The 24,230-nt window shown below is 44.8% G+C and overlaps 1 protein-coding gene across 21 annotated transcripts in view; it reads left to right on the top strand.

Annotated features, from left to right (window-relative positions):
• Positions 1-22,224, top strand: part of Dlgap1 (DLG associated protein 1) — an 809,700-nt gene extending 787,476 nt beyond the window's left edge. For 17 of the 21 annotated variants that reach the window (XM_087902307.1, XM_087902304.1, XM_087902303.1 and 14 more), the window contains 3 exons: positions 10,604-10,695; positions 16,008-16,160; positions 18,937-22,224. In XM_087902307.1, the coding sequence (XP_087758433.1) occupies positions 10,604-10,695; positions 16,008-16,160; positions 18,937-19,146 (455 nt within the window). In that variant the 3' untranslated portion in view covers positions 19,147-22,224. Of the gene's footprint in view, positions 1-10,603; positions 10,696-16,007; positions 17,462-18,936 lie in introns of those variants that run through there. The other 4 variants (XM_085684205.2, XM_085684206.2, XM_085684200.2 and 1 more) reach the window with 1 other exon arrangement.
• The last annotated feature ends 2,006 nt before the right edge of the window (positions 22,225-24,230 follow it).

The raw sequence follows: 24,230 nt of genomic DNA, 5'->3' as shown, positions 1-24,230 counted from the left end.
TTTCTTTCTTTCTTTCTTCCTTCCTTCCTTCCTTCCTTTTCTTTTCTTTTCTTTCCTTCTTTCCTTCCTTCCTTCTTCCTTCCTTCCTTTCTTTTTTTTTCTTTTGAGAGAAGATTTCTCTGTGTAGCCCTGGCTGTCCTGGAATTCTGTAGACCAGGCTGGCCTTGAATTCCGAGATCTCCCTGTCTCTGCCTCTCGTGTGCTGGGATCAAAGGCGTGTGGCACCACCTGCTAATCATCTCTTCTAGGCTTGCTCCTCAGGGAAGAGTTTCAACATAGACTTTCGAAGGAATACAAACATTCAGATCACAGCAAGTAACTAGCCGTTATTTTTGCAGTCAAAGTATCAAGGATCATCCCTTGTACAATCTGGGCTCCTCAGATTAGGGGACAGGTTTGTCAGGGGTGCGAGAACCAGGCGGATAACTTGGTGAGCCCCGTAGTTCCTGCCCGGCTTCCGAGATACAGTTTCGACACACAAGCACTTGAAGCGAGTCTTGTTTATCTCATGCCCCGAGCCGTGCATTCATCTGCTGGGATTCCCGATTTCTGAAGTTCGCTGGTAATTCCAAAGAGAAACCATTGCCAGTTTCAGAGGAGGCTAACGGAAGTCAGCGGGAACCCGCGCTCCGTGGGAGAGACCCTGAGAGAGACTGCTGCCTAGGAGAGGGCTGGAGCCTTTGACAGATGCCTTTCCTTTGCCCTCCGAACAGCTCGCTGGCAACGTCTAGTCTGAGGTCACAGAACACAGAAGTGTCTGACAGGACAGACACCACAGCTGACAAGATAATGACACTGTGTGTTGCTTGGCAAGACCCTCAGGAAAGCTTGCCATGCCTATTTGCCCCTGGCTTCTTGGCAGTTGTCCCTGCCTCAGTCGGTGTCCCAAATTCTCTGATTCAGTCTTTCTTTCTTCTCTCTTTCTCCTTTCTGTCTCTCCTTTCAAAGAAGAGCAGGAGGGAAAGAAGTCAGCCCCAGTTTTCAGAGAAGAGCTAAATTCTAAGTAACCAACTCTTGTTTGTTTTCATCTGTGGATAACAGAAAAAGAATCAAATCAAGCAGCTACTTCTGGGTTGTCCTATGCAGAGAAGACACCTCTTCAGGGGTCAGGGGCGGCGTCTGTTTAGAGTTTAGTGTCCTATGCTTTAGCTAAGGTATACATTTCATGTGTTCTTTTTTCCTGAAAAGAAAAAGAGGAAAAATTTGACAAAAATTTCCCAGGGACCTAGTGTTTACAGTCATCAAACACAGGTACACAGTGAGGACAGGGGAAATTCTGAACACGGCACTTGCTCAGTTTCCTTTGAAGGCCGCAGATCATCCCAATTTTTTGTTTGCTTGCAATTTATTTATTTATTTATAGTAGGACCAGGGTCATAAAAACTGTTAAGTTTGCCAAGTAGTGGTGCCACATGCCTTCAGTCCCAGCACTCAGGGTTAGGGAAGCAGAGGCAGGCTCTAAGTGTGAGGCTAGCCTGGTCTACAGAGTGAGTTCCAGGACAGCCAGGGCTGGGCAGAGAGACACTGTCTTGGAAAACAAAAACAAAACAAAACAGCAAAAAAGTGTTAGGTTTAAGGTCAGGGTTAGGATTAGTCACAGGATGAGGGCTGGGTTGTGATTAGGGTTACAGTTAGGGTTAGGATTAGGTTGGCTCATTTGTCTAGAATCTTACCAGCCAACAACAACCAGGTTAGTTTTAAGAAAGGGTTAGGAATAGGGTTCAGAGTTATTCCAATTTTAAAATATTCCAAATGTTTGATGCACGGATTCAGTGCCTCCCATTGTACATTTAAAAATGGCGGAGTGGCTCATGCACTTGAAAGTGCTTGTCACAAAACCTGACCATCAAATTCAGTCCCAGAAACCACATGACAAAAGGGAGAACCCACACCCACAGGTTGACCTCTGACCCCCAGAGTATAGGCAAGTGGCTGTCAGCTGGCCTGGCATGTACAAGGCTATCGGTTCAGTTCCTAACAACACACACACCTGCACAGAAGGTTACAGCCCCTGAGGCTCTCATCATTTCATAAGACGTAAGATACTTTATTAAATGCATGAGTTCAAAACACAGATGTTCACAGTCCAAAACAGAGAGAGAGACAGAGAGACAGAGAGAGAGAGAGAGAGAGAGAGAGAGAGAGAGAGAGGAGAAGAAGAAAGGAGTTGGGGAGGAGAGGGAGGGAGAGAGTGTGGCAAGGAATCTGTTTGCTGGATTACTACTTGAAGCAAAGCAGAGTTTGGGGGTGTGGGGAGTTAGAGTGGCCTTTATTAGAGAAGGAAAGATCCATCTCGTTTTCAGTGCTTAGCGACCATCAGCTATCCAGATTCTGACGATTCCTCCCTGTGATTAGTTTTTGGCATTCCCAGTTTACCTGGAGCCCAGGGAAGAGGGAAAGCAAGCCAGCTAGCTTCGGAAGAGTAAGACCATACATTCTTTGGGTATATGGAGCTCTTACTTCCCCTGATAAAAAGCAAAGCAGAACAAAGACTGGTTCTTGATTTAGGCCTTCAACCCTCCCAGTCTAGAGTGGTTTGGGGCCAGATAACAGAATAATGGAAGTCTGCAGTGGGTGAGGCTTTCTTTGAGCCAAGGCAGCTGACAGAGTCTCCCGAGCACTTGAAGGGAAAAACGATACCCGCTCTCCTCAGACAATGCAGCCCTTGTGTGAAACAGCTGTCCCGGGGAGATGGCTCAGCACTGTTTGACAGCGGCTCGCATGTTACATGGATACGTCTGGGATTATCTAACCGGGAAAGAACCAACCAGATGGAACTGAGCCCTTCTCACAAGAATGCAGTCTCCGGCTGTGGGGGGAAGCGGGCTCAGGTTTCATTGGCTCAAGGATAAAGTACCGGTTTGTAGTACTTTGTAATCTGTCTTTGCCTCCTGAATTGTGGACAACTTCTCCGTGGAATTTTCAGGCGTTATCCGAAAGACACAGATAAACAGCGTGTGCAAGAGGCAGATTAATTCCAGTTTAATTTCACCTGGCAGTAGCATTCAGGTTAGTGGATAGCATCTCCCACAGGATGCTTGTGAGTTTGGCCAGGGAACTTGAGGCTGCTGAAGAAACCCTAAGTAAGCTCTGCCTGCTTTCAGGTTTGGTTACAGAAACTGGGCAGGGTCGTTGTTGTGACCAGCTATCAGCGTGATCACTGGGTTTCTGTCCAGGGTTGCCTTTGCCCAATCCACGCAGCTCATCAGCTGGTGGGTGGTGGATAAAGCTGCACTCTGTGAGGCCTGAGGATCATTCATCAGCCCTGGGCATATGGCTAAGTGCGGAGCTGCAGATGCATCCTGGCTTCTTTCAGCTTAGTTCTCACCTTTTAAAGTGAACCTTCTGGGTCACAGATTGGAGACGCGTTCTTTAATGCCTGGACAATCTCATATAGATTTATACTGACGAAACTATGTGGCTTTAAAGGTGGACTCACATTCTCCCCTAGTCTTCTCTCCTCCTTCACCCCCAAAGTCTCCAGAATGAAAAGCACAAAGAGGTTAAGGAGGAGCCCAATCTTGGGGACAGATAGCCTTTATTTACACCGGCAGAAGTCTCGGTGACAGACACTTACTCCATGCCGCTTTGGGCTTCTGGGCTCTGTTTTTCCTAGGCTGGTCACACGCTGGTGGCACCCTCTCTGGTTAAAGTGAACAGTGGCAGCCACCTGCTCCCAATAGCTTCAGGAAGGGGGGCTGCAAGTGAGATTGCCCGAGGGTGTTTCACTAAGATCATAAAGGTTAGTAGATTAGGAACTTAACTGCCTTTTTCATTATTGACCAGTTTACAAGGAGTTCCTGGAGGAACATCCCCAGGATGCAATTTACTTCCTCCGCAGACATGGTCACCCTATCCCACGTGGCCTGACACTTGCAGAGTGGGTGTACAGGCACCAGAAGGCAATCCCAACCCTTGGGACACAGAAGCTGGAGACGGTGGATTCAAAGGCTGCCTGAGCTAGCTAGTGAATTAAGAGGCAAGGTGCACACCTTTAATCCCAGCACTCAGGAGTCAGAGGCAGATGGATCTCTGGGAGTTTGAGGCTGACCTGGTCTACTTAGTGAGTACCAAGACAGCCAGGGCTCTGTAGAGAGATCTTGTCTCAGAAATAAATAAGCCTAGCTCAGACTGTACTCCTTAACTATTCAACAGTAACTTAAAGGGCAGAGGAAGGCAGACAGAAAGGAGTCAAAATCTAGTCCAGATTGTTGCTATTGACTTTGTTGTTGTTGTTGTTGTTGGTGGTGGTGGTGGTGGTGGTGTGTGTGTGACATAGAGTCCATAGTTGATTCAGTTGATCCCCAAACTTATTCCTTCAGTGACACCTCAGGGATTGCAAGAGTGATGGACACCACCTATGTAGTCAAGAAGCTTGCCGGCTGGTTGGAAATCAAGTATGTAGCCACCCTGAGGTAGAAGAATGAGCAAATGACAGAGGCAGCTAGGCATAGGAATCTAAGGAAAAATGAGGAGGAAGAGGTGTGATAAATGGTCCCAAGGCAGACAGTCACTTAGTGAACAAGTTGGCTGTTCTTGAACCTACGGCCTGGGTGTCAAAGAAAGTTCCATGGAAAAGGAGTACAGCAGATGTACTGCAGTTGAGGTGGCGAGTCATTTGAAAACGACTCCCTGGCATGTTCACTTGACGGCCCTTCGCCATGGGTGGACAGCTCGATGGGTCCTGCGTGGTGATGTGTATTTTCTAGTCCTCCGGGACTCTACAAAAGGGGTAAGAAATATGTCTGTAATTCTCCTCTTCCCTTTGGTGATTCAAACATCAAGGTCGTGAGGGAGACAGTGCTGCGGCCATTACTTCCACATTCCCGCTCTGTCTGCAGCCTTGCAGAGCTTCCAGCAGCACCATGTTAGGCCAGAACGTCCAGAGTTCACTACCTCTGTGCTTCTTGTAGCCACTGTGAGGAAATCCCCGTCGGTCACTGGCTCTAACAACTGTGAACTTACAGATCTGGATCTGTTGCTCCTTCCTTCCTAAGACGGCAGCGACTACTTGAGAAACCAGGATATTTTCATTCATTCCTTTAACAACTATAAAGAATGTTTAAGAAATGAAATCGATGAGAAATGGCTTAAACTCTCAAATTCTTATGCTAGATGTGATCGTAAAAAACTAATGACACGGGAAAAAATGTTTGTTTGAGCTGGGGATGTAGCTCAGTTGGTAAGAGTGAAGCCCTGGGTTCAATCGCAGCTCTGCACAGCCCAGGCATAGTGACACATGTCTATAATCCTAGCACTAGGGAGATGCAGGCAGGAGAATCAGGAGTTGAAGGTTGTCTTTAGCTGCATAACAAGTGTGAGACTGAATGTGTGTTCTTTCCAGTGTCTGAGGCCCTAAAGTAGAGGCATGAGAGCTGAGCGCAGGCCAGCCATGGTGGCTTTAATCCTAGCACTGGGGATTCAGGAGGCAGAGGAAGGTGAATCTCTGAGAGTTGGAAGCCAGCTCAGTCTATATCGCTTCAGGCCAACCAAGCCTGTATAGTAAGACTCTGCCTCAAAATTAAAAATAAAAAGGAGGAGGAGGAAGAGGAAGAAGGGGGAGGAGGAGGAGGAGGAAAAGGAAGAGGAGGAGGAAGAAAGGAAGGAAGAGGAAGGAAGGAAGGAAGGAAGGAAGGAAGGAAGGAAGGAAGGAAGGAAGGAAGGAGAGAAAGGAATTAAAAGAATCCGGAGAAACTAGTCTTCTGACTTTTCTGATCTAGAGACCAGTTCTGGACTACGGAGGGGATCATAGAGTTGCTGGAACGCTCACTGTAATGTGTGTTTGTTTGATTGTTTGTATTTTAGGTACTAAGGATTGAGTTCCGAGCTTCACATATGCTAAGCTGTACCTTCAGCTCTGAAATTTTGATTCAGCGAAAAGTCAGGCGTATTCCCAAGGGAACTGGTCTTTGTTTTGGCTCGCTGGCACCAGCACACAGAAGCTCCTCGTGGCAATCATAGATTTCCCTGGCAGGGTTAAAAGAAATTGCTCGTTCTTTTCACCCCTGTGTTTTTTCTACCATCACTATGTTCCCCAAATAAAAACCATACCCCACACAGGCAAGTGGGAAAAGAGGAGATTCATTCTTCTCTAAATGTCTCGGTCTTTAATTCAGCATAGCCAGGGGATTTCAAAGCATAGTCTGCATAGATGCCCCTCCCCACAGAGTCTTTTCTCTGCTTCTCATTATAACATATAACCTTTAAAGAAAACATGGGGCTTGTAATTTTCTCTAACCATGTCTGTGGAGTTCGCCCCGGACCCTCCACTTTCTTCACAGCTGACATGGCCTTGTGCTCAGCCACTGCGACTAGGCCTGTTCTTCTCTCATCTCCAGATTCCCACGGTGTCCCCTTTTATCCCATCCTTCTGTCCAGTGGCACTGGCTGGGAAGTGAATATTTGGTTTGGTTTTGCTTGGCTTTGGTGTTCAGAGACAAGGTCTCACTAAGTAGCTTGGCATAGTCTTGAACTCAGAATCCTCCTGCCTCAGCCTCCTGAGGACTGGCTACCACACCTGTTTCTAGAAAGTGTTGATAACTGAGAGAAATCACACTCCACAGATTTTTAAATGCTATGCGTGGATAGCATGCAATGTTGCTGAGCCTTAAAAAGAAGAAGATTCTGTGTGACAACATGGGTAACTCAGAGGACCCTGTGATAAGTGCAATAAGCCTGTCACTGGAAGATACGTACTGAATGCTCCTACTCACATGAACGGCATAAAGTAAGGAAATTCAAACCCTGGTGCAGCAAAAAACTACTGGAATCCCAGGTGCCCTGGAGACTGAGGGAGGGAAGTTTGCTTGAATCAGGGATGTTGAGACCAACCTGGGCTATACAGTAAGGTCCTGGTTCTAAATAAATCAATAATAAAATAAATACAGCAAATTCAAATTCATAGAGTGGATCAAAAAGCAGAGTGTAGGGAGAGACTCTATATCAAAAAATAAAGCAAGGAGCCAGGCATGGTGCTACATGCCTTTAATCATAACACTCAGAGGCAGGGGCTGGTGGATCTCTCTAAGTTCAAAGCCAGCTGAGTCTAGAGTGAGCTTCAGGACACCAGGACTACAAAAAGAGATCCTATCTCCAAAAACAAAACAAACGAGAGAGAGAGAGAGAGAGAGAGAGAGAGAGAGAGAGAGAGAGAAGGAAAAGAAACAAGTGCTGGAGAGATGGCTCAGTGGTTAAGCACTCTTTCTGCTCTTGCATAGGACCCAGGTTCCATTTCCCACACCCACATTAGGAAGCTCACAGTCCCCTATAACTGTAGTTACAAAGGATCTGCTACCCTGTTCTGGCCTCCACAGGGACTGTACACACACGATGCACATATGTACATTTAAGCACTCATATATACACATAAAATAAAAAAGAAATAGATTTTTAAAATAAAACAAGAAGTCAGGTAGTGGTGGCACATGCCTTTAATCTCAGCACTTGGGAGGCAGAGGCAGGCGGATCTCTGTGAGTTTGAAGCCAGCCTGCTCTACAGAGTGAGTTCTAGGAGAGTCAGGGCTATATAGAGAGACCCTGCCTGGGGAAAAAGAAAAAGAAATGGTTCAATCCATGGTTACTTAACCTTGTTGCTTGGAGCCCTCAGTGGCACATCATGGCAGCTGAGAAACAAAAGAGAAAGAGGAAATGACTGGGGTACCAGTGTCCCTTCTCTGGCACCTCCTAGCAGCTTGAGTTCCTTCCTCTAAGGCCCCTCTTCCCAAGTGTCTTCTACTTCCAAAAGCCCCATAGGCCAGTGAACAACATTTTAATACAAAGGCTTCTGGGGGACATTCAATTTGCAATGAATTTTTTCAATATTTGCAATTTGCAAATGGTGCAATAGACAAGCACCCTATTTGGTTGGGCGATCTAGAAAGTTTACAGGAGCCTGCTTGTAAAGGAGGCCACTACCCAGAACCCTAGCAGCAAAACTCATCCCTGACCCACAGAGTCCTTGAACCTCCCATTTTAATATTCAGAGAAAATCTGTTGCTTCAACCCACAGTCTCTCAACTGTGTTAGTGGGATGGATCAAATCCAGTGTTCGTGTGTGTGTGTGTGTGTTTCATTTATATACTTATGGGGCTGGAGAGATGACTCAACAATTAATAGCATTGACTGTTCGTCCAGAAGAACCCAGTTCAACGCCCAACACCCATGTGGCAGGTCACACCTGTGTGTAAGCTGAGTTCCAGGGTTTCTGGCACTCTCACACAGACATACATGCAGACGAAACACCAATGCACATAAAATTTCATATATATATATATATATATATATATATATATATATAGAGAGAGAGAGAGAGAGAGAGAGAGAGAGAGAGAGAGAGTCTCATTGTGTAGCCCTAGCTGTGTAGGCACTTACTGCGTAGACCAGGATTCAGCTTCTTCTGTGAGTGCTGGGCTGGGATCAAATGCACACCCATTTCTAGCCCTTTGGTGTGCATTTTAAAAGGCTCTTAGTTCAGTGGCACACGCCTCAAATCCCAGCATTCAGGAGGCAGAGACAGGAGGATCTCTGTGAATTCGAGGCCAGCTTGGTCTACAGAGCGAGTTCCAGGACAGACTCCAAAGCTACAGAGAAACCCTGTCTTGGGGGGAAAGAGGGAGAAAAGCTCTCAGTTCTTACCTCAGTGACATTGGTGCTATGCTGGAAGGGTCCCTCTCTACTTTTTCTCCGCTCCGATGCTTTTTCCTGGGGAGGAAGGAGAATGGGTCAGAAAGACATCACACTTGGCCTATAGGAAGGACTGTGAGGGGTAAAAAGATTTGAAGGAGAAAAGAAAAAGAAAAGAAAATTGGTTCCTTTGGGGAAAGCCTTCTTTGATTGGAAAATTATCAAGTCCTTGAAAGTATTTTAATTTGTTTCCAAATTTAAAAATAGTAGCAAAAAAAGCAAGCAAATAAACAAACAAACAAATAAATAAATAGAGGAAGCTAGTGAGATGGCTCAGCAGCTCATGCATGGTGCCTGATGACCTGAACTCAATCCTCAGCCCCCACAGGACTCTTACACCAAAAGAGAGAACACGCTCTGCAAGTTGTCCTCTGAGCTCTACCCATGCACACAGTACATGCGTGCGTGCGTGCGTGTGTGTGTGTGTGTGTGTGTGTACTTGTATATACAATAAATGACGTGCATAGATGTAATGAGGTTAATAAAATAAAAAGTGCTATTATAAAATTGTGACTGTCAAGACAAACTGTTTAAGTCAGAGCCTGTTTGTTGCTCATTTTTTTCCATGATAGGAGACAGAGGAAGAACCTACTGAAGGGGTCTGCTCCCCTGCCTTTTCTTTGTGCTTTCTACTTGGGTGCAAAGCCCAAGAAGGCAGGGCCTTTGTCTTGCTAACCACCGTCATTAGTGCAATGCCCGCCATGCTGTACCCTCACTAATATTTGCTGACAAAGTGTTGACAGGGCCTGTCCCTGCTCCCTGACTAGATTCCACAAGTCCTCCCAGGCTCCTCTGCCCTTCTCTGGCCTTGGCTTTAGCTTTGGGGGCCAGGCTAACTGTTTCAAGGTTAATCACCACCTTGCTGCGGAACAATAGTGGATTCAAGAGTGACCTTGGAAAGAGGCCTTCGAGTAGGTCTGTCCCAGAACTTCCTCTGTAGAATAAGCATCAGGAGCTCAGGTCAGGCCTGACATTGTGAATCCAGTACAGCAGATTACTAAAAAGCCAGCCTGGGCAAGGCCGGTTGCTTTCTTTGTTTTCTCCTGACCTTGTGGTTGAGAAAAGGAGTGTGAATTTTTTAGATTGAAGAGCCAACAGTGAGATTGCTTGAATCCCATATTGTCTCTTCCAGGCAGAATTCTCAGCCTATCCAAGCCTCAGGTTGTCTGGGTTCTCTCTGGTCTTCCATTGTGGGAGGTTTCTGTCCACTGGGGTACAGCAGGGCGGTTTGCTATAAAGCAGAGCTTCAGCAGGGGCAGCTGCGAGAGCTGTAGGTGCAGGGGGAGCCCTGGGGACACTGAGAACCCGGGCCCCGTTACTGAGACTGCTTCAAGTACCAAAGCAAGGAAGAAGGCTCCACACCAAACCTATGTTAGGATCCGTGCCCGTGTGCCTCAGGCGACAGGTTGAACCCCATCACTCCCTAGCAAATTCATTTGTCAGAGAACGCCAGTGGCTGAACTCCGGGGAAAATGCTGGGTTATGGATTAGTTAGGGTGTTAGGAGATTCCTCCCCGAGTTTGCATTGCTTTTCTTGTGTTTGAATCAGAATTAGAAAATCAAGCTAGTAGATCAGGATCACTGACTCCATAAACTCGAAACTAGACCGGGAAAATCACATGATGTTTGTCTGGACCAAGAAAAGCAACACTATTTGCCTCTCCTTGGGGTACAGCACAGTGCTGTGACGGAAAACTCAGTTCTCCCAAGAAACAAAAGAAATAAACATGTGGTTTCCAAAGTTGACTTTATGCTTGAACCCAGTATCCTGGGTTTCATGGACCCAGGTGCGTGTGTGTGTGATTGTGTGTGCTGTTTTTCCACACCGTACAGCATAACTTTTTCTTTGCTTTTTTTTTTTTTTAAGAAAAAAGTCTCAACATTGAGGCACTGTGTAAACTTCTGTGTCTGCTCTTTTCAGTTCTAGGGAAAATCCGAACCGCAGTGGGCAGCGCCCAACTTCTCATGGCGCAGAAATTCTACCAGTTCAGAGAGCTGTGTGAAGAGAACCTGGTAGGTACCATCCACATCACCGTGACTCCTTGTCCTCAAGACTGGTCCAGCCAAAGCAAAACTTAGTTTGAACCAAGTTAAGTCAAGGCTCCTTGGAGTCTTTTAACAGATGAATCTGGCTTCCCACTTTTCACTAAATAAAACAAAACAAGAAAAAAAAAAAAAAAAAAGAAAGAAAGAAAGAAAGAAAGAAAGACCCACTTAAATAATCCTAGGGCAGAATTAAGTTAAAACTCCATTTCCTGACTTTTTTTGTATTGAAAACTTTCCATGTTTTTAGATTTTGTATGTTGCTTTTGATTTTCTTATTCTTAGTAAAATTTGGAGCAATTGATGTTTCCTAAGTACTTTTTAAACAAAGATTTCTCTCTAAAACAGCCTGCAGTGACTGTGTCGCCTGGTCAGTTTTGTTCTAACCCAAAGGTTGAGGGTATGACAGATTGTAGATTAGACACCTTGAGACAAGCGACAAACACAAAGGAAGGGAACCCTCTTCCCTAACAGCAGCAGTAACAGCAATAGCCTTTGTGAGTCTGGCGGAGAAATAAAGGCCAAGAGCCTTAAAGAAGACCTCCGTTCACCGTGAGTGACTCCGCACACACAACGGCTGCCGGTCAGGCTGGCGCTAACACAGAGCAAACGCACAGCAACTCGGTGATGTGCGGGAAGGGAAAACACAGCTGCCGTCTTAGAGGACCCAGGTAGGGCTGGAGAGTTTAAACTCTGCGGCCTCGGCACCGCCATTTCTCCTCAAAGAAATCTAGGCCAGGGCTGGCAAGATGGCTTCTGGGTGAAGGGGCTTGCTGAGAAGCCTGGTGTGTTCAATCTCCAGAGCTCACATGGTGGACTCACAAGAGGACCAACTCCCATTCACACACACACACACACACACACACACACACACACACACACACAGTGGCATGTGCACTGGCCCCACCCTCACTCACCCAACACTGAATAAATGTGAAAACCGAATTGATGGGCAAGTGGTCAATTATAATTGTAGTACACTACAAAGGAGAACATAAATATCATGCACACTTTAAAGATGAAATTACAGGTACTTTTTTTTAACGTGTACTGATTTCTAGAAATTGTCAAGTTCATGAAAGCCAGCCTTTGACATCTTGCCATTCCTCATAGTGGCTCCTATGGCCAGTAGGGAAAGTCCCTATTTATGATAATGCCACACCAACAGAGGAAGGTCATTGTACTGCCCCCAGCAGGCCTCTGAAGAGCAGGTCCAGTACCAAATGTGCCAGATGCCCGGTGACTATGCCAAATGGTCATTTGGAGTTCCTAGTGGCATTGTCTTTATGACTTACAGATGGGATCGATAGGCACAAAAGTTAAGAAACTTAGCTACCAGCCCACAGTAAAATCAGACCCAAGAATCAAACCCTGCCCCCCCCCAAGCTGTCCCCATAAATCCAGGCAGGATTTGAGTTCCATCCCTTACTTTTGCAGAGCGAAGTCATCCCAGGGAATAAATATGACCTGGTGGTAGTTCCACTTAGTACTACAGCTGTATGAAGGGGACTCTAAGGGGCAGCAAGATGACTCAGCAGGCAAAGGGGCTTGCTTCCAAGTCCAATGACCCAAGTTTGCTCCCAGGTAGCCATAAGATGGAAAGAGAGAACGAGCTACTACAAGCTGTCATCTGACCTCCATCTGCTTGCCCTGGCACTGCCTCCAGCACAGGCACATGTTAAATAAATGTGTGCGTGTGTGTGTGTGTGTGTGTGTGTGTGTGTGTGTGTGTGTTTAAAAGTGACTGTAGGGTCGGTCAGAACCAGATGCAACTTTTCTTCCTTTACTTCCTCTTCCTTTGAGGAGGAAAGAAAAAGAAGATAGTTGGAAAACGCATTTATTCCAGACTAGATTCTCAAGCTTAAAGTGAATGGTCAAAGTTTGTCTTATCCCAGCAACACTAAACCAGGGGGCCACCCCCGACTCTCCCTCTGATCTCAGAGATGGTCTGTCTGGACTCAGCCACACTGCCACATGACTCACGACTGCTGAGTTAGAGAGTGGCTAGCGCTTACACGCTTTCTGCTTTCTTTTCTCATTTGTCTGTTTGACAACACGGAGCAAAGATTACTTTGGGGGAAAGACCAAGGTGCCCATGATACTGATTTAAGCACAGCTAAGGAACTACTCCAGAAGCTACTGAACTGGAGGTTGACCATGCCCAAACCCAGGAAATCTAAAATCAGAAATTCTCTAAAATCTAAAACTTTGGGGACACCAAGCATTGCTACTATGTACATCTGACGTCATATAACATGTCACAGTCAATACAGGTACATTAAAAATATATATAATAACCTTCAGACTGTGTGTACAAGGTGTATGTGACATATACATGCATTTCACATTAAGATTTATATTCTGTCTCCAAATTATCTTACTGTGGATAGGAAAGCATCCAAATCCTATGAACTCTAGCATCTCAACATCTGCTCCTATGGGTGCTAGATAAGAAACTCAATCTGTATTATTTCTTTCATTGGTGCTAAAACAATACAATAGTAAAACTCATGACCCAGAAAATGTCACTGAATTCCAAAATATTAACTGTTTAGTTTCCCATTGTGGATAAGGCTAATTGTGAAATCATGAACTAGTGAGATGTGCTTTCTTGAGTCTGCTTCTCCGTTCTGCATGTTGAAGGGTTGTTTGTTTGTCTAGCCCTTTTGGTCTTTTGTATTTGCAGTGTAGCCTCAAACTCAAGAGTTCTTGCTTCAGCTTACTTAGTGGTAGAATGGATGTTTGCCCCATACCCCATGAGGGATTTCTGTTGTAGCTGCTGTTTAGTCTGAGTATGGTTAGGTTAGGTTAGGTTTTTTGTGTTTATTTTACTTGGCTTTGTTCTGGCTAGGTGCTGAAGATTGAGCCCAGGGTCTTGAGCAGGTACCGCTAAGTCACACTCACTCTCCTCTCTGGGATAGATTATAATATTGCCAAGCCCTTAAAAACTCCAGAATTTATTTATTCCAAAGAATGGCCGTGAGTTGTTTCAGAGCCCTGTGCACGTTGGTACGTCTTTATTTGCATTTCTTTTGAACGAGGCCGTCACTCTAGCTCATCCTCCGACGTAAATGTTTCTTCCAACCTTTAAACAACTTCTGAACTTTCTGAAATTCTCATGATACCATTTTCTTGAGGTTAATTTTAAATGTCCAAACTGGCCTTAGTTATCACAGGACATGGAGCTTTACAGTTGGTTTTGGTTTTGGTTTTGGTTTTTTAAGACAAGGTTTCTGTGTGTAACAGTCCTGGCTGTCCTGGAACTCGCTCTGCAGACCAGGCTGGCCTCGAACTCACAGAGATCCACCTGCCTCTGCCTCCCGAGTGCTGGGATTAAAGGTGTGTGCCACCACTGCTCAGCACAGTTGTTTCTACTACTAAGAAATAAGGAGAAACGACACTGGCCAGAAGCCCTGCCGCATGGAGGGGAGGGCGACTCCTGCTGTCAGTGATAACAGCTTACAGGGACAAAGAAAGTCAACTCTTGAGCCAGGTCTTTCCACTCAGGAGGCTGAAATAGAAAGATTTCCAGGCCAGCATAAATCTCACCAAACGCTCTCAAGCATGCTAACCAAAGTCAGTTCTCAGCTGGCTTCAGTGGAGCTGGCTTCTCAAGCCTGATGACCCGAGTTAAATTCCTGAAACCCACATAAAGGTGGAAGGAGAGAACCAACTCAATAAAGTTGTCCTCCGACCTCCACACGCATGCTGTAGCATACACACTACAGCACAAACACACACAAGTCCTCGCGCACACATGTACATGCATATTGTCCCCTGACCTCCACACACTTGTTGTACCATACACACCACAGGCACAAGCACACATGTGCAGACGCATGCATGTACATGTGTATTGTCCTCTGACCTCCACACGCATGTTGTAGCATACACAACACAGCACAAACACACGTGTGCATGCACACGCATGTACATGCATATTGTCCCGTGACCTCCACACACTTGTTGTATCATACACACCACACGCACAAACACACATGTGCGCACGCACACATGTACATGCGTATTGTCCTCTGACCTCCACACGCATGTTGTAGCATACACACCACACACACAAACACACACGTGTGCGTACGCACACATGTACGCGTGTACTCTCGATGATAATAATTTTTGTTTGTTTGTTTTTGTTTTTTTTGAAGTTTTTTCCAGACTGGGTCTCACTCTGTAGCTCTGGGTATCCTGGAACTCACTGTGTGGACGAGGCTGGTCTTGAATTCCTATGAGATACACCTGCCTCTGCCTCCCAAGTGCTGGGATTAAAGGGGGGGTGTCACTATGTCCTGATGACAACAATAAAAATTTTGAATAATTCTTTAAAAAACTCTTTGTTGGTAGTGGTTTGGTTTTTTGAGACAGTGTTTATCTGTGTCGTCCTGGCTCTCCTGGAACTCACTCTATAGACCAGGCTGGCCTTGTTACTCAAAGATCCACCTGCCTCTGCCTCCTAAGTGCTGGGCTTAAAGGCAGTCACCACTACTGGCTGGCAAAACGTCAGTTCTTAAACACTGAAGGATATTTGCGATTCAAAAAAGGGAATTATTATCAACATGCATATGTATGTGTAAAGATAAAATTTTCTGACATTTGCTATATTTAAAACTAGCTAACTTCCAATGTGTCATATGATAAAATGATTCTTTATTATATATACCAGTAACATCTCAATTACTGAACACATAACTGTTTCAAGGACTACATGTGCATATCCATGGTTGACCATTTGCTTCAAATATCTAAATTCTGGGCATCAGAGAAGCCTTGTGAACCAAGTACTCAGAAAATTCCTTGTTGCTTTTTAATTCTGTACCCTAATATTTTACTCAACATGAGTGCTAAAGCTAATCTAATTCTAGAATTCTCATCTGTTCTCAGGATAAACTGTATGGCATGAAATCATACATGATTTTATTTTCAAGGTAGTATTTTTATTTAAACCTATTGTTTAAAAATGCATCCAGGAAGAGATAACGCATTCTGGGGTGTTTTTTCAGATGTTTAGACTCTCCCCCACTTATCAGACTGAAACAACCATGCTGTTGTAAGGATGAGGAACTTTACAGCCTTGACATTTGAAAATCAGGGACTGGAATGGGGGCCTGTAGAAATCACCATTGGTAGCCTCACTGTTATCTCTTATCTGAAAGCCAAAAGGAACTCAGCCTCCTTAGGTTCTTTGAAATGTTTGAAAATGCCTTTGTGGCCCCTGTTTGCTGTCACATTGCCTCTAAATCATCAATATTTTTCTTTCTTTTGCACAGAATCCCAATGCTCATCCAAGACCCACTTCCCAGGATTTGGCGGGGTTTTGGGACATGCTGCAGTTGTCCATAGAAAATATTAGTATGAAATTCGATGAACTTCATCAGTTAAAGGCCAATAATTGGAAACAGATGGATCCTCTTGACAAGAAGGTAGAACAATGTAGATTTTGTATGGTCCATTTAAAAAGCTGCACAAACCCTGGACAGTCTAAATAGGCTTCTGCACTCAGTCCTGCTGTTTACCATGTGAAATGGAGCTGGCATCGTATCCATGTCATTGTAATGACAATGTTTACATACTAATCACTTGGGATATTATCTGTAATATGTTTCAGGCATACTTTTGAAGAAAAACCTGTCTTTGTGAATTGGAAAGTGGGAATGTGGCTTTTCTTTCTCTTTTTCCTCTTTCCTGTCCTTCTTTCTTTTGTCTTTTTCTTTTTCCTGTTTCTTTCTTTTTCTTCTCTCATTAATTAAACTTTAAGTTCAACCCCTTTAGACACTGGAAGGAACTGCCTCCAGTTTTGCTTTCTAAACCAAAATCAATGACCTCTTCAGTGTGTGGTTCCCTAGAATTCAGTTCCACGCTCAGGACGTGTTTCTGAGAAGTAACTGGATGACAGTCGTCTCACAAGCACAGTAACGAAGAAGTCCCTGGCGCCAAGTCTAAATGCTCACTGTGAGGCTGGTAGTCATCTAAGTGTTGGGATTTTTTTCCTAACTTTGATTGATTTGCCTGGGGCAGTATTGTTCCCTGGGAATCTTCATGCAACAGTTTAGAAATAAAGGCTTAAATTATTTTAATTAATCAATAATAATTTCATATTTGATTACTGTGGTTCCACCAGGCTTCTACAAGTATCTCATGTGTGCCTTTCCAGGCTGATCTGTCCTGTATGAGGTATATATATATATATATATATATATATATATATATATATATATATAACTTTTGTTCTTCTATGACCCGAGGTCAAATAGTTCCAAGAGATACCCCTGAAAATGAAGGCTGGTTATTTGCTCAGAGCAGTGAGAGCCCTGCCCTTTGGGGTCTCCTGACCCATCAAGAACTAACTGCAATCCACTGCTGCCCATCATCTCCGGTTGTATGGGGTCAGTGGGCACCCAGGTCAAACCCAGTCCCAAAGGAGGGCAATGTTGTCACACTACCCACCATCTCTAGTTCTCTGACCATCCAACCGGGGGGATTAGAACCAAACTTGAAGTACTATCGATGTGTGTGTGGCCTCTACTTTGAGAAGCCAAACATTGTGCTTCATCTAGTTTTCTTTATGTGTGAAACTGTCTGCTGGCAAATTGGTCTTAAAAGTATACACACGTGTACACACGCTGGAATTTAGGAATGCTCCATCTAATTTCTCACCTACTGATTCTTTAATATTATTGTTTTGGAAAAATAAAGTGTGCAAACAAAGAAAAATGACTAAAAAGTTTCCAATATTCATACTTTTAAAAATGTCCACCCGTTATCCCACAATGAAGATTATAAATGCCCCCGAAGAAGTGATGCAAAGAAATCGTTACGTGATTTATTGGTATGTAGCCTAATAATAAATTGGTAGCTTAATTATTTTTAAGTTTTTAACAGTGCATTTTGCCTATGATCAGAGCTTTTCATCATCTCATGAACCTGACAGGAAAACAAAAGGTGAAGAGATAGAGGTGGTGGGAGACTGCACTCTGTCATCTCCCCTTTTCTCCATCAGCAGCACAGGCTCCACTTTAAGCAAGCACAGGCCAAAGCCAAGTGTACTGCTACTGAGCTCTGCACTTCTCCATGGCAAGCAAGGAGGAGCTGCTGTACTGAGCATCAGTGTTAAGTCGGATGCTCGGTACTTTCACGATAAACTTCATGTTTGAGTTCGTAAGGATGCAGGGTGTTTTATTTAAGTGGAAATGTGGGGTCGGTGTGGACTGTTGCACAGCCCCATAAGGTCAACACATCTCTCTCCTAAAAGCATCCTTTGTGGTTTAGATGCCTTTCCTTCCCCTTGTACGGTTATCATGAAGGCACGAGTGGCTGGATTTTGCAGTAGATTAGAAAAGATCTAATACCATTTCAGAGTTTGCTGGTAAGAGACATGGCCTTTTCCAGTCCTGTGTTCATCTTTGATAACAAGTTGGGATTGTCTTCTGGGCTACCACAAGTATGCTGAAACCCCTAGGGACTGCTGTTCTGGAAAAATCCTCCCCAGAGTAGGAAATACCAGTCGTTCACCCCCCACTCCCGTGACCGTGTACAATCTATGTACAAAAAGGGTGTAACTCCTGATGGCACCATTGAAGCCTAAAAACATTCTTATAACCTCATCTGGCTGCTTAGGAAGAGATGGAAGGGGAGGCTGGGTAGGAGGAGGGAGAAGGACAGAGAGAGAGAGAGTAGAGGGGACTTTTTGTCCAACCCAAACTCTCCTACCTGATGCCCGTTAGAAAGGTACCGCTTAGAGTTCTAAATCATTCTGTAGCTGTTGAGATCTCCTGACCCGCTGCTAGCGCCAAGAAGAGTCTGGGGTTGCAGACAGAGCCACCCTCACTGTGAGGTGCAGGGAGCCTCTTTCTTGCAAGGCTACATTTTAAATGCCCACACCCTTTTATTTTAATGCATTTTAAATGTCCAGACCTGTGGACAGGCCTAGTTCTGCAATACAGTTTTACCCTCGACCTTAAGTGTAAGAGATTATGTGTTGTTATTGTTGTTGTTGTTTTGTTTTCCCGCATCTTTTGAATATCCAAGCCAGAGCAATGAAGAGAAATCATATATACAGTGTGCAGATCAGAACTAACCGTCCTCAGGTTTAAAAAAAAAAAAAGTGTGTGTGTGTTTTCGAACTACTGACCTATCCCAGTCTTTCCCAAGCTTGTCCTGAGAAGCTGTGTAATGTCCTGAACCTTCTGCTTTGATCAGGAGCGAAGGGCCCCTCCTCCAGTGCCAAAGAAGCCGGCGAAGGGCCCCGCGCCGCTGATCCGGGAGCGCTCGCTGGAGAGCTCGCAGCGCCAGGAGGCCCGCAAACGCCTGATGGCTGCCAAGCGCGCCGCGTCGGTCCGCCAGAACTCGGCCACCGAGAGCGCGGAGAGCATCGAGATCTACATCCCCGAGGCGCAGACCCGGCTCTGAGCGCCGCAGAGGACCGTCCCGCCGCCCTGCCCTCGGCCGCCTCCCCGTCCCCCTCCGTCTCTGAGCTCAGTGACCGCCACCGTCCTGGCGTAGTTGTCCACCTCGCAGGAGCCGCCCCCGAGCCGCCCCGCTCCCTGGACCGCTTGGCCCATCTTCTCCACCGAGCTTCGCTCCCCTGTCCTGAAGCCTCATGCAGACATCCAAACCCTTTCTTTTCTGGAACAAGCAAACCCACCTGTGTAGAAAAGACACCTCGTAGGTCACTCACCTTCCTCAGTTCTTTCAAGCTAGTGTGTCCCTAGAACTCAGCAATATAAAACCATAGGGTATTTCAGAAACCCGGTATCACACAGGGTGATCCTCTGAGACTTAACCGTCTTCCACGTGAAAGAAACGAGGGCTCGAGTCCCTTTATTTGCCCCCAAACAGTTATTTTTACAAGCAGGCAGAGCGCTTTATTTCTAATATCAGAAATCACACCATCTTGTCGGAATCCATGGTGACCAAGAGAGAGGGACCAAAGCTGACCTGGGGTTGGGGGCCTGGGTGTGGAGGAGAGAAGGGCAAAGTGTGTACCTTCGCAGCTGTACAAACTGCCTCTGGTACTTCATCAAACCGCTTCAAATGTTTCAATCAGCAGAAGATTGTAAATTCGATCTTTCAGGGAAATTAATCTATTCTGAAAGGCAATAAAATGAAGAAGGTTAAGGCAAAGGAAGGTTTAAGAGTCTATATAAGGAATCTATTTATTTATCTTATTATTAAGAAAATTTAGACCTAAAATGTTTTATCAACTTTTCTTGTACTCTGTGTATTATAATGTCATGGCTGTGGTTTTTAAATGGGGGGGAGGGGGCGGGGGAGAAAGAGTTGGTTCAGTTAGTTTAGTGTCCATTCAGGTGGGTCCACTTAAGATTTCACACACTCGTAAGAACACTTCTGCTTCTGAAAAACGGCAAGGTCATTTCCAGAGAAGAGTTCCGGTTCCCTGCCACCCCTTCGAAGGCTACACACCTGTCTAGTTTAGCCCAGCACGTCACATTTCAGGGCTCTCCTCTCGCTCCCGTACAGGGGTCACGTGTTCCCCAGCACAGGGTTTTCTCCTCTAGCAAAAGAATAAATTTAAAAGGTTGTCTACCCCAGTTGGCACGCCACCTCATTCCAAAGAGCTGCCATCATGATCCTGAAGTTCCAGGTAGAGAAGTCTTTCGATACGCAGGGACCAAGAGCTGTAAGGAGCCAGGGAAGTCGGCACTCGTAAAAGCTGATAGAAATTCGTGCGTTTGGTTGGATTCCAGACTTTCTGTTGGCTTGCAGGTTAGTCATGGTGGATGGCTGTGAGCACTGGCCTCCTGCTGAAGTCTTCAAACGCCCTTACTTGTAGCCATTTAAACATTCAGAATGTGGCGATCTGGAAAGGGCCAGCCACATAGTATGTCAAGCTTGCAACCTAAAGAATTAGAAATTTGCCATTGAAAAATGGAAGTCTTAAAAGAAAAAACAAACAAACAAAACACTTGCACCACAGACGCTTAAAAATATATATATATACACTCTCATAGCCAGGTGCTAATTTAATTTTCTTTACAAACTTCAGAGAAGCGATGGGTCTGGCAAGCACTATTTTCAGACACACTCTAAAACCACTAGAGAATTCGCTACCTCTCAGAGCCCTTGGTGCTCTGAGCTGCCTCTACTAACAGGGCATAAATGTTCGCTCCCTGCTGTGGTTTACAAGAAAAGGGCTACTAACTTATTAAACAACAGAACAACTTTTAACTATGGCAGACAAAGTCAGTACTTTCTCAACTGGAGCAGAGATGCGTAGGCTTCACGTATTTGCTAGTTTCAAAAAAGACACTTTCTCTTTCCAGTGGAGCAACAATTAAACACCGTGTGAAGTACGCAGGAGTAAGGCCAACTGTCACCTTGGGTAGCCCGTGGTCACACTCACCCGAGAAAGACTGGAATTCACAGGAAGCTGCTTCCGTTAGAGACCCACTGACTGGACAACAGCTCCCTGCCCTGAGGTAGAGTTCAGGTTCTAACATGATCCCAGATACTCCCGCAGTATTTTCTTTGGAAACTGATTTAGCCCAGGCTATTTTAAAGAGGGACAAGAGAAGGCCTATTTATCTTGTCGAAGTGAATGGCATTTGTATATTCATAAGCTATTTTTGGTAAGAATTTTAAATCTTTTAGCTGAACGCCTGCAGGGCATCACAACCTTTGCCTTCCTGAAAAACACAGTTTAAACTGTACAAACACTTTATAAAAAAAAAGCTAATTATTGATGTTAGGACATGACCCCCACACAACACAGCTTGTTAGCCATGGCCCCGGAAGCTGACGTCTGTGAGCATAACCTCTGTTGCATTATTCTTTTTGATGTAATTTGTAGAGATGTTTTTTAGTTCATAATGAACAGTGTATGTACCCTGAAAAATTACTTATTTTGTTTAACTTTGGTATAAAGGTGTTGGGCATTTTCTTGGGGCGGGGGGGATTACAAAAGAAATTTTTCTCCCTCATCAAAAACAACAAAAAAATACGTTCAAAGAAATTAAGTATTTATTATATTTTTTGCAGATGTTTCCATACAACTCACATAACCTTTTTGTAAAGAGAGATGAAGAAATGGATTAAAGATTTTTAATATTTGAAATGGTAAATAGAGCTAATTTATTTGTAATATATTTCTGTTATTTATAGATGTTCCCTTAATGTTTTACCGTGCAGCACTGCTTTAATTTAAGCCTTATCCTTGTGAATTTACCATTTCTTTTTTAAGAACATGTCTAGATGCATATTTTAAATAACTGGAATGTAAATCATTAGCATATCTGAATTCCCTAATGTAATTTTTAAAAATTATTTTGGTTTGGGGAAAAAAAGATTCATTTGAAAGCCTTCAGATGGAGGGGTGGGGAAGATTTTTATGGCTTTCTGAATTGGAATTTCATAGGCTTATTTACCTAGATTGTGTGTGGACAAAAAAAAAAACCAACAATCTGTAAATACATGAATGTTTCCCATAATGTAAAAAGAAGGAATTAATAAAATAATCAATGCACTGCTTTCAGGCTTGTGTGTTTTTACTGAAGCCCTGGGTCTTCCAAAGCAAAAGTGGTTGTCTTTGGAAGCGGGCAGCTCAGCATCAAAGAGGCATGTCACCTTTCTCATGTCATTGTGATGACACACTGTGCTCCCCCCGCTGCCACACAGGCTGTGGGAGCTCCCGTCTCCAGGACCTCAGAACTGAAGTCTTCTATCCTGATAATCACATGTGCTTGGCGTGTTGATTCAGTGCCCCTACCACTGCCTCATGCTGACAGGCACAGACTGTGGGTGACGCTCTCAGCCCCTCACACATACCTATTTTAACCGCTTTGGTTTCTTTGTCTACATGCCCCCCCATTGTGTTTCCCACAGTTCTCAGGGGTAAAGTCAGAGTTGAAGTCGTTGTTTTTATTCCACCCTCACAGTAATAAAAACTGTGTATGTCAGTGACCGAGTGTGTTTAACATGTGTGTGGCCCTGGATCTCATCACCAGGACTGGGAAGAAAGGAGAGGGGAAAGAAGCAGCAGAGGAAAGAGGGTTTTGCTCATGGTGTAATTACTAGACACTGCAGCACAGTCACTAACGGAAGGGCTGGGCTCTAAAATGCAGGCCTGTGTTCGGTGTCTCCACTACCACCTCTGCTTCTTTCCACAGTTCACGTGGGTTAATTATTTGCCATTTTCATCAGGGTTTTATGCTTCCAAAGTGGACTTGCGCTCATCAGTTTTCTAAAAAAGTGTGGCAGCTGTGTCCACAGTGCCTCATTCCTAGCTTCCTCCACATTCTTGGCAAAATCCATTCACCTATATGCGACAGACCTGGAAATGAGTATACAGACAGGCGTCTTTTCTGATTTTGTTCATAAGCAAGATCTGTGCCAGTCTCCAAATAACACCGTATGTGTTGAACCTGAGAAGCAAAATGGTCACCTGACCGAATCCCTGAGGGCCACGAAGGTGTCATGACTGGACACGCACACGCTACTCATCTAATCTGAGCACATTTCTTGTCTTTTCACCACTCAGTTTTATCTTATCCAGGGTCTCTAACATTGAAATCAATCCCCAAACTGAGTTTGCTTTTGAATGTAAGAATCTGAAGTTAAAGAACTCTATCTAAGGAGGGAGAAGATGAGCAAGGAAGTCAGGACCATTAGGCGTTGGTCCACCCACTGAGACAGTGTGCCTGATCTAATGGGAGCTCACCAAATCCAGTTGGACCGGGGCTGAACGAGCATGCCATCAAACTGGACTCTCTGAATGTGGCTGCCAATGGGGGCAGACTGAGAAGCCATCGATAAAGGCACTGGGACCTGTTTCTACTGCATGTGCTGGCTTTTTGGGACCATAGTCTATTTGGATGCTTACCTTCCTAGGCCTGGGTGGAGGGGAGAGGGCCTTGGACTTCCCACAGGGCAGGGTACCCTCCCCTCTCTTAAGGAGGGATGGGGAGGGTGAAAGGGGAGTGGGGGAGCGGGAGGGGAATGGGAGGAGGAAAGGAAGTGAAAATTTTTGAATGGGGGAAAAAAAAGAAACTCCAGCTAAGGCAGGAGGATCAAGAATTCAAGTCTAGTCTGGGCTACATGGAGAGACCCTACCTAGAAAAATGAAGAAAAAGAAAGAGAAAGTGCAGAAAGAGAAGGAAAATGAGATGGAGAAGGAAGAAAGAGATGAAGGAGGGGGTGAAAGAGGTTGAGGAGCTATTAAGTGAACAGTTTCCATGTTAGGGTCTAACCTCCCTCTCCTGGAAAATACAATTTCGGGTTTTTTTGTTTTGTTTTTAAATAGAAATTTTAAAAAAATTTGTTGAGAACATGACTTTTTTTTAAATCTTTGAAACCCACTCTTTGAAAGCTTACACTGATTTTGGTTTAAATAAATGACATGTTATTAAAATCACAGTGTCCGAGTCTGTTCGCTCAGTGAGTGCCGCTGGGAACCAAAGATGCTGGTTTTCCTTTTGTTTGTTCAATTGCTGTTTGACTTTCAACTGCGAAACCAAGACCCAATCAATTCCTTTTGC

Source organism: Myodes glareolus, chromosome 27 (assembly GCF_982192425.1).
Source record: "Myodes glareolus chromosome 27, mMyoGla1.1, whole genome shotgun sequence".
Lineage (NCBI taxonomy): Eukaryota > Metazoa > Chordata > Mammalia > Rodentia > Cricetidae > Myodes > Myodes glareolus.
This window is presented reverse-complemented; position numbering and strand designations above follow the sequence as displayed.